Source organism: Lathyrus oleraceus, chromosome 5 (genome assembly GCF_024323335.1).
Source record: "Lathyrus oleraceus cultivar Zhongwan6 chromosome 5, CAAS_Psat_ZW6_1.0, whole genome shotgun sequence".
In the NCBI taxonomy this organism is placed as follows: Eukaryota; Viridiplantae; Streptophyta; class Magnoliopsida; order Fabales; family Fabaceae; genus Lathyrus; species Lathyrus oleraceus.
In genome coordinates, this window is record NC_066583.1 from 391,872,679 (window position 1) to 391,883,542 (window position 10,864).

Here is a 10,864-nt window from a genome sequence, read left to right on the forward strand (position 1 = left end):
TCCGTGGGACTTGGTTAATGTTAAGGTCATCTTCAATGGCTATTCCTTGATTCTCTCTTGTCCATCCCATCTGAGGGTGTCGAGGCGGTTGTGGGACATCAAAGAAATCAGCAATGCGCTGCCAATTATTGGTTCATTTGGGTAGTATATTGGATTAATGGGTTGAATATTGAACCCATTATTTGGGTCAGCATTTGGACCATTTCATGGTTACTTTTGTCCATTTGCTGCCTCAACACCACTACAGAATTATTCGTCATATTCGACATCTGGGTATGAAGACCCATCCCTAAAGGCTGGTTTCAACCCAAATTATCTACACCAGACCCAAATCCCTTCAATGGCGAAGATACATTAGCTAGGGGGTCCGCATATGTCGACGTCGAATTATGTAAATTCGTCATCATCACAGTTGGCATGCCAAAGGGTTGTTCACGACCATTCGTTGGCATCGAAAAACCGCTCACATAAGGCCTAAAAAATGATTTCCCCTTGGAGGGGGGGGGGTCCCTGGAGGACCCTGTGTTCCTAAAGGATTCACTGATGGGACTTGTGGCCCTACGTAAGACAAAATAGGCCCACTATGGGCCCTCAAACGCGCGGGCGTCGAATTTGTCGTGGATGGTACCAATTCGGCAGTAGACGTCGTAACCGTACTTCCCGTTGGCGCTGATGTTGGGGTGGTTCTCCATTATTATCTGGAGGATTCTGACTATCTGGTGGATTCACCATTCTCATCGTGTACCCTCTCCTTGGTTTATCTTCGTTGGTTGTGGCAACTTTACCACTTCTCAATAACATGCAACAGAGTTATACAAAGAGATATTAAAAAATGAAGAACAAAAATTGATTTTTCAGAAAATACTAGCACTGGTCCCACTGGGCGTGCCAATTTTTTACCGTGAAAATTGATAAACAACCGCTGGGCTTCCAAATTGAAGAAACCTTGGTTACTCACAGGATCGACCAGATTGATCCTAGGACATGTGCTATTGTTCTAAAAGTCTTGTATGAAAGATGGACATTTCGACAATATCCTTGAATAAGGAATGTTTGATTAAAGCGTTCTTAAGAAGATAAATGGCAGAAATGCATGTGAAGTATAAAACAATGTTTGATAAATGATTGGTAGTAAAAGATAATTGTTGAACAAGAAGATGTAAATTAGCTTTAATTGATATAAATATAATGGTGTTATCAAACGTACATTCTCAATTGTACTCTTTTATCTACACACTAGATACTTTGAGTAAATATGATTGATTGTACAGTAATTTGAACACACCAATCCTTAACAATAGGACGCATATTTATACTAAATGGAAATAACTGTCGCCAACGAATCTTCTCCCAGGAATTGACACGTTACACTCGACATGTCTTCGAGTCATGAGAATGTTTCACGTATCCTTTCTTATCAAAAATGGATTAGAATGAAATACGATTACTCCTTTGTCATTCAAAATTCAAATATATGTCGAACAACCCTTTTGTTGAAGTAATACTCTGAACTTGAGATTATCCCTAAGTTTCACATTCATCTTCCTTCATAGAAGGCGGATTTTGACACTTATGAGTTTCACATTCTTTTCGACACTTCTTTTTCGAACAACTTATCCCTCGAACAATGCTTTGTGTCGAAATCCTTGATAACTCCAAAGAGGATTCTATTTTCTTATTTTATCACATCTAACCTGATGTCGAAATTCCCACCAAACACACTGATACAAAAAAGAGTTGAATAGGGAAAACATAGGATAAATATTATCAGCATGAGTAAATGATAATAAGAAAGGTGTTATGCAGAAAAGGGGAACTACCATTATTAATAATATTGAAAGAATGAACAACAAAAACCTCAATATTCTCATATTAACTGCAAATCCTACCATTTATTTTCAAAATCAAGTGAAGCATAACAAAAATAAGAGAAAGGATCCTGGAGAAAACACTAACAATTATGATAAACCAATAATACCAACATGCAAACTAGAGGAAAGAACATGGATGAGATTACCTGGAGTAACATTCACACGATCATAAGCACGAATGATAATTTGGCAATTCAAGGAGACTGGAACACAGGATAATGGTTCCAAAATAGTAGTAAGGAAACCCTAGGAACGACAAAATGGAATATGAGTGGGTGTGGTGCTATAATGGCAGCGGAATGCAAAGCGATTCTCAATGCAGTGAAGATAGCATCGAAGATGGAATCAAAAGTAGTATCAATCATTACTGACTGTAAAAACCTGATTGAGGTGATAGAAAATCACAATCCTAGGTAAAATATGGATTTGAAATGCAATGAAAAAGACCAGATTAAGATGAATCTAGGGGCTATTGAAAAGAAGGATGATGGGAAAGCGAAGCAAAACCAAGTTGTGATAAAAGAGATGAACGAAAATGATAGAACAAATTTATGTTGTCTGATTCACAAAATTTTGGAAACTTTAATGGGTTTTGATAGTTGGGCTATCCAACTCATACCTAGAGTACATAATAGGGAAACTCACAACATGGCCAAAAAAGAAATCTCGGGAAACAAATCAATAATGTTTTTTTAGTTTTTAATAATATCTATTTCTTATAAAAAAGATTAATTAAGTTGAACATATTATTATTTCAATTCAAATTAAAATATAGTTAATTCACTTAGTTGATTCCATGATAGCTATTAGCCGAGAATTAAATTAACCATTTATACAACTAAATTGATCATATTATCTCAAAAGATAAACATGACGTGATATCTAGAGAAAAAGTATTTTTTGACCAAACAAAAAATGGTTTTCTAGAAAACATTTTAAAACAAAATACCTTTTTGGCCTTTTCTCCCATGAGCAGTAAAAGAAAAAAAAGAATTACCGTCCTTATTTTTCTATGCGTTTTTACTGATGAAAATAAAAAGTATTATTTTCTTTACCTTTATATATATATATATATATATATATATATATATATATATATATATATATATATATATATATATATATATATATATATATATATATATATATATATATATATATATATATATATATATATATATATATATATATATATATATATATATTTCTTCAAAAAAAAATAACATCACTCTCTCATTACATTCATGGTACTTCACCATCTGTGTATCTCTCACTAAAATTCATTTTTCTTCTTCGTCTTCCATTTCTTCGTAATTGTTATCTTCGTGTATCATCGATCATGGAATTCTCAATAAGGTATTAATCTATAGTCAATAAATATTTTCAATTTCATATATTTATTATTTATTTTCATTTTCAATTTGTTTTCTTAGTTATGTTTGTGTGAGCGTAAGAAAATTTGTATCAATCTTCAATTTTAATTTGTTGTTGTAGAGACTACACTAAAAAGATGAGGACCATTAACGCTTTCGAATGTTGGCCATTCCCGGACAGGGAGGAGCTCAAACAAGATAAAATCATATCCATGCTACCTCTGATGGCCGTTCCAAAACGGTCAAGAAGCCGTCGTCGCCGCCGTAGTAGATACGCGAGAAATTCGAATAGATCAAATATATGTTTTACTGATGTTGGTGGTACATCAGCGTCTGGGGAAAATTTATCAATTAGGTCAAATTTGAGGCCCCGTACAATTGAGGATATTTTTAATCGAAAAAAGGATAGGGAAAACCGTTTGTCAATCCCCACACAATCTCGAATGCTGATACATTTGCCACCCCCACCACCACCTCCTCCAATTCCAACATATCCTTCCATGCCACCTCCACCACCTCGGCCTCCCAAAACCCAATTATCTTCCCCATCGTTTTCGCAGATCGAGAACATGTTAAATATTATTGTACTTGATGATGAAGAAGATGAGGATCCACAAATGGTGAGCAAATGCAGAAAAGGGACAGAGACATTAAATGTTGAACTACCAAAATCAAATGAAGGATGCTTGACTTTGGACGAAGAAAAAGAGGAAGTGGAGATTAATAGTCTTGTGGTGGATGCTGAAAGAACAAAAGAGTTGCGATCGAAGTTTCCAATGAAACGATCATCAAACAAAAATCTAATGGTGGCATCGAAGACCAACTTTGCCGTTAACGGGGAGCACAACATAAAAATCAAGAAAAAAGATAAATATGAAGTGAAAGTTGAAGAGTTAAATGCATCGAAGGTATGAATTTTTCTTAATTACTTTTAATATAGTAGATTGTTGTAGTGGAATTTTAAATTTTTTATTTAATTTAGTTTTCAAAATCTTAATTGATAACCTCACATACAAAATTAGGATGGAAGTATTCTAAAATGAATAAAATAGGATAGTAAAATGAGTTTAGTTAGTCACATCCGTATGTTAATCTGTCTATTTTAATATGGTGAGTTGTAATTTTATTCTTATAATTACTGGTTATGTTTAGCGATATCTCATGTTTGTAGAGACCTTGTGTTGATTAGTTATGGTCCAACCATGGACATAACAAAATAAATAGAGATCCTATTTAGTTATAGTTTAACCATAGAAGATCTATTATGAGCCCTTTTCACCCTAAATTTTATTTTAAAATTTTATGTCTTGTATTATAGCTCATCTTGCACATCCTCCTAGATAATCTTGATTATATTCTCTGGTCTAACTAGTTAAAATGTAAATGTAGACAATTTGACTCATTTGAACTATAACTTTAAGAAAGTTCTCTTTCTCACTAATTCTTTTTACATTATAATATATACTATAATTTTATTCTTTATTTCATTCACATATTAGAGTGAAACAAATAAAATCATTGATTTAATCACTTTGGTAAACTTACTATCTTTTTTATAATTATCTTATTGATTTATTCTAAATTTTCAAATGATAAATTATGAATGTGTCAATGACAATTTATATATTTTTCTAATCACATTATGTTTAAAATGTTAACATACTAAAGTCTAATTTCTGTTGATATTTTCAGTCAATTCAGAAGCCAAATGCATACGTAACTGAGAAATCAAGATTCTTTTCTAAAAAGGAGAAAAAAGGAGTAAGAAATAACAACGTGGAGCTGAATATTAGCAGAATGACAAATATTAAGATGAACCCGCTTGAGAAATCAGGTAAGAGAGGTTCTTATAGTGGTTTACCTGTGAACAATATTTCCAATCCTTGTAGCCAAGAAAATATTAGCATTGTAAAACAAGAGTTGTTCGATCCAATTGACTCTGAGTGGAATAAACAAGACAAGGGTAGAGATGTTTCGATTGGTAGAAGCAGTAAAGAGAAGAAAAAGCAACATGCTGGTGTAAGAGAACTTCCCTTTCCCGAAGATGGTGCTAAGATAAAACCACACTCGGGTTCACAATTGCAAATTTCATCTGAGAAGGTTTTTCGGTCAATGAACGTCGGTGACAGTAGAAATACTGGTTCAAATTTCCCAGACAAGTCTAAAGCAAGAACTAATCCTCAAGGACTCATCTTTCAGCCTTCTTTGAGCAATGCTGAAATGAATGATAGAAAAGGGGGACATCATGATGCAAGTTCACCCTTGAGGTTACCGTTTTCATCTCCACCATCAACATGGCTATCATCCTCAACCGCAACTCGCGAAAGGCTTCTTAGGCCTACTTCAAGTAACAGTTTTCCTCCAAATACATGGAACCTTAATTTCACTACACCTTCTTCAAATCATCCATCAAATGCCATGTATCCTCCAACCTCTGTGAAGAATTTCAATGTGCCTCATTTACCAATTGTTCAATCTACTCCAATTGCGAATCAACCATCTTTCGTAAAGAGTAGCTACCATTCCTTCATAAATTATAGGAAGAGACCGGCTGTTGAAATTATTGATTTCACAAATCCCCGTAAGTTACAAAATGTGGGAGCAAATTCAGAAAATAACACAAGAGAAATTGAAACTGATATCTCTGATGTTCTAAGAAGTCGTCTTGGAGTTGATCCCAATGCTGCACAGGTTAGAGCCTTTCCCTAAACAAGAAAATTTGTAAATAAATATTTGTGTTATTAGTAAATAAATAAAAAATGATTTATAATTTTTCTTGTCAACTTAGCTAGTATAATAAAAGCTTTTAAAATGTTATCATATGATCAAAATATATATTATGCCACTAAATTTTTAATTGGTATGCCCAAATTTTTTGGTTTAAAAGGTTTTAAAAAGTTTATTTTAAGGATAAAATATGTGTCAATGTCATTGCTTTGACATATAATGTGACAGTTGCATCCGTAAATTTTGATTTAGAGATACTTAAAATAAAAAGTTGTGATACACTTAAAGTTAAGATTTTCCATTACATCCGAAAAAATTAAATTTTGAGATTCTTAAACTTTGATTTTTTATGAAAATAACTGAAAAAATATGGGAGAAATTGTTAGATGTGGTTTCTATTACGATAGCAGATGTGATTTTAAATTACACTATCATTGTTTTGTATTGTAGTTTGATGTGATTGAAGAGACTATTACATCAATAATATTGTAATTGCACAGCATAATTTAAACTATTGTGAAATGGAGTACTATTTTCTCCTAACAATTATTAACTATTAATGTAAAATGTTATAACTTTCCTATTTTCTCTTCATTTAATGCACTATATCCTTTAAAATTGTGTTGCTTACCGAAGAAGTTATAACACATATCTTGAAATGATGAACTCAAGTGATCAACATCAATGGTGAACTCTTAAAAAATGAATTCATAAATTTTAGGATGGGCTTCAAAACCTCTTGTTGATGGTGCTTTTATTTTCAATCAATTAACAATTTTGATCTTTGTACTATTATATCCATTTTCTTTTTCATGGTAATGATATTCCAATAATATTATTTGATCCTTCCTATTGTTATTTGAGCATGTTTATTCATATTGTATTAGATTGAGTGTATATTGTTCAATAATTGATATGTTATTTCTTAAGTTTCTTTTAACAACTACACTAACAATTTTTTTTTCTTTCACTTTTTGCAGAAATCAGAGAAGGATCATATAAATTAATTTGACTTGATTTTGTTGTCCAAGAACTAATCAAGTAAGTACTTTGTCTAATGTTCTCTTTCCATTAATGAATATATTTAAATTTGAGTAACCATTAGGGTTGTCAAGAATTAATAAAGGAAGACTGAAATGATATTATTATTTTCTAATGCATGTGAGTTTTTGAATAATAATGTTGTTGATGTGTGATGGAAAGAAAAATTGGAAGAAGTGGCAATTTATTTTGCAAATTCTATTTTTGGTGATTTATGACATTATTCTGAAATTACTCTTATCATTTTTACAATTAGCTTCATAATCATATCATTTGTCTTAATCATTAGTAGATTAAGTGTTTTGACTTCATTTTAAGGTTGATTATGCTTTTGCGGTTTTGATGCTCTTTTGATTTTTTCTGATCTGATAATGGTGGTTTTGCAAGTCTGAGTTCCAACCTGATTTTTATGACATTGGAGTTTTATTTGTTTGGACTTTGATCTATGAAGTTTTTTTAGCCTGCTCAGTTGATCTGTTGTTATGTTAGTTGGGTTATTTTTTGCACTCCTGATACTATTTTTCTACTTTAACTTTATATTTTAGTATATTTACATTTTTATTAATATATTATTTTGTCATTAAGAAAAATCTATTGTTTGATTCTCAAATCTTTATGTTATTGATTATTATGAAAAAAAAATGGTAACTTTGCTTTTGATATATTTTGTGGTTTCATTCCTATTTTTTTATTATCTAATTTTGATTTGAGGCATGAGAATGCTCTATGATGATGATTATTATAAATTGAAAGATAAAGGGGGAATCATTTGTTATTATTGGCATACACTTTCATTTCTGGATGACATGATTGTGATGTTACTATTTTGAATGCTTACATGTATAAAAACATTAATGCTTGCTTACTAGTGTTGTTGTTGATTAGTTGATTTGGCAATTGATGATTTTATGTAACTTGCCATTTTACCAATGGTGTTAAAGAAGAATCAGAATTTGTTTTATTTCTTTTAGGTTATGGAGGTAGGAAGTGAAGCTTTATCAGAGTAGGTCACTAGAGTTCTTGCGGAGGTAGGAAGTGAAGCTTCATCAGAGTAGATCATCAGAATCTTTGGGGAGATAGAAAGTGAAGCTTCATCAGAATAGATCACCAGAATCTTTTTATTTTTATTGTCAGAACAATTGCTTATGTTATTTTGATATATTTAGACTTGTTTATTTTGGGAGTAGCAAATATAATTTAGTCAAACTTTAAACTTGAAGACTTATTATGTTATTTTGAAGATATGGGACAACTACAATGTCTTTGTTTTGAATTATTTTTGCATGTGATGTTATAAATTATATAGAAAAATCAAACTATATGCATGCTCTTTTGTATAACCATGATATAGGTACAAAGTTTCCAACATTGTTTTGAAATTATTAATATTTGTTGGAAAATCGGGTGGATACACAATGTGGTTTCTTCCCTTCCAATCAGATATTCTCCACCGTTCGAGATTAAACTTGTGGTCATTACAAAAGGTACCCAAATATTTCTAAAGGTTAGTTTTTTAAAATTGTTGATGTTGTTAGAAGAAATCTTTTGATTGTGGACATACACATCCTATTAAATTTTTATATTAATTTTAATATTTGTTAATTTATTTGATTTTAAATGTCATGATATTGTTTAGGTTAAAAGTTTTCATAATGCTGATACGTTAAAGGGAAAGTAAAGATGATCAAGTAGAGTAAAATTTTGAGGTCAGGCTTAGCTGTCTTTATGACATCAAAGACTTTGTGTCTGTCTCTCTCTGCCAAATATTTTCTTTCATCATATTTTCTTTTTAATTTTATTTCTTTATAAAAAAACTTATAATTATCAACTAAAAGCACGGTGTCTTTACCACCATAAAGGCATCAAAACCCTTTCCAAAATTTTGTTATCTTACTGTCATTCTGCGACAACCCCTAGGTTTTATGAGTGATTTATTTCTACATTATTTTATGAGTTTGTTGCAATGATTTTTTTTATTGAGTATCAACTATATAATTTATCTATTTATTATTTATTTAAATAGAATCTGAAACTATTTTTTCGAGATCACATCAAGTTTCATCAAGTTTGATAAGTAATGCCATTTGTGTAAAATTTTTGAACATGTCACTCTCAATCATCTCTTCGATTTCTTTGTAATGTGAACCCTTTTTCCTAACCTGCCTCGATATATTGTCTTTCGGATCGATCAATGAATTCAATGATCCAAACCAATCAAATTTATAAATTATCCGAACTCATTCGTTTATGGGTATATCCAACTCAATCCATAATAATTTGTCTAGTTTCGGTTCAGATATCGGATTTGATTTTTGCAACCTGCGGATCTATTGACACAACTCATTGATGTTGTTTTAGTAATTCTTATTATTTTAAATAAAAATACAAAATTAATATCTCATTAATAACTATAATTTTTTCAAAAAAAAAATATTCTCCACCAATAGTATTAATAGATATTGAATTTACGTAATTTTAAGATTAAATATTGTTTCTTATTTTCTTTTGTATCATTTTCAATTAATGTATTTTATGGAAATAATGTGTTTTATTGAATTTTATATTATAATAAAAGATTATATATGTTGATGAATTTTATTGAATATTATATGATGTGTTTCACTAAATTTGAATGTTATAACTCAGTATGATTGCCTTGAATTGTGTTATATTTTTATAAACCAACAAAAAGAATCATAAATACTATATTTTTTATTTGAAAAACACAATCTGCAAATCCAACCCAACTCATCAATGAACGGGTCAGTTCGGATCGATTCTGACAATAAAAATACGTATTGGACAATGAATCAAATCCATAAAAAATTTGAATGGATTAGACCAAATCCGATCCAATCCAACTCACAGTACATCCCACACACCATCTATAATTCCAACCCATTAAATTGCTTTGGTTTTTTGAATTGTTTTTTTTGAAACAACCCTTCTCTAATTCTTTTCTCGACATAAAAATATTTAGACAAGCAAAATATTTTTACGTCTTGCAGCTATTGACATGATTATATATATATATATATATATATATATATATATATATATATATATATATATATATATATATATATATATATATATATATATATATATATATATATATATATATATATAATATCAGGAATATTTATAAGATACATTGAACAACAATATTTACCATTCTTTTTGCTGAAACTAGCAACATATGCTATCCTTGTTTGTTTTAATTTTTTTAACTTATTTTTATAGTGATATATATTTTTGTTTAAAAAAATTATAAAGAAGTTTTTAGAAAAGCTTTAAATAAATAATTAGTTTAACTAATTTTAAAATTTTATTTTATAAATTTTATCATTTTACAATAACATTTTTCGAATATCAAAATTTTAAAAAATCACTTAACTTTTAAATTAATTCAAATAATTTTTCATAAAACTTATTTTTGATTTTTTTTTTAAATTATAATTTTGATTATTTTAATCTTTAATAATATATATTTATGTTATAATATATCTAAATTAATCTTTTAATTTATAGAAAAATAACTTTTTTAATATTTAAAAGAAAAAATTTATAAAAATATTTTTTAATATACAAAGAATGAATTGATTTTTTAAAACCTAAAACAATCCCACTCATAGTTTTGTAAATTATTTAATGTGATATGCAGCTAGATGGATAACTCTAAACTCATTATGTTATTAACTTATAATTTGGTTTGTACCTATAACTACTACACCATCAAAACATTGTTCATTGTTTAGCCCCAAAGTAACCTAATCAGCTTACTTCGGCATCTCAATCTCTATCATCATCATGTCCTCGTTCAATATGTTGGGGAAGTTTTTTACTAGGGAG

The 10,864-nt window shown here is 29.9% G+C and overlaps 1 protein-coding gene across 1 annotated transcript; it reads left to right on the top strand.

Moving 5' to 3' along the window:
• The first annotated feature begins 3,098 nt into the window (after positions 1-3,098).
• LOC127080247 (uncharacterized) lies at positions 3,099-8,264 on the top strand. Its single transcript, XM_051020575.1, has 5 exons — positions 3,099-3,227; positions 3,366-4,152; positions 4,937-5,935; positions 6,952-7,012; positions 7,984-8,264. The coding sequence occupies exons 1-4, from the start codon at positions 3,211-3,213 to the stop codon at positions 6,976-6,978; spliced, it is 1,830 nt and encodes a 609-aa protein (XP_050876532.1). The 5' UTR covers positions 3,099-3,210; the 3' UTR covers positions 6,979-7,012; positions 7,984-8,264.
• Positions 8,265-10,864: the final 2,600 nt, after the last annotated feature.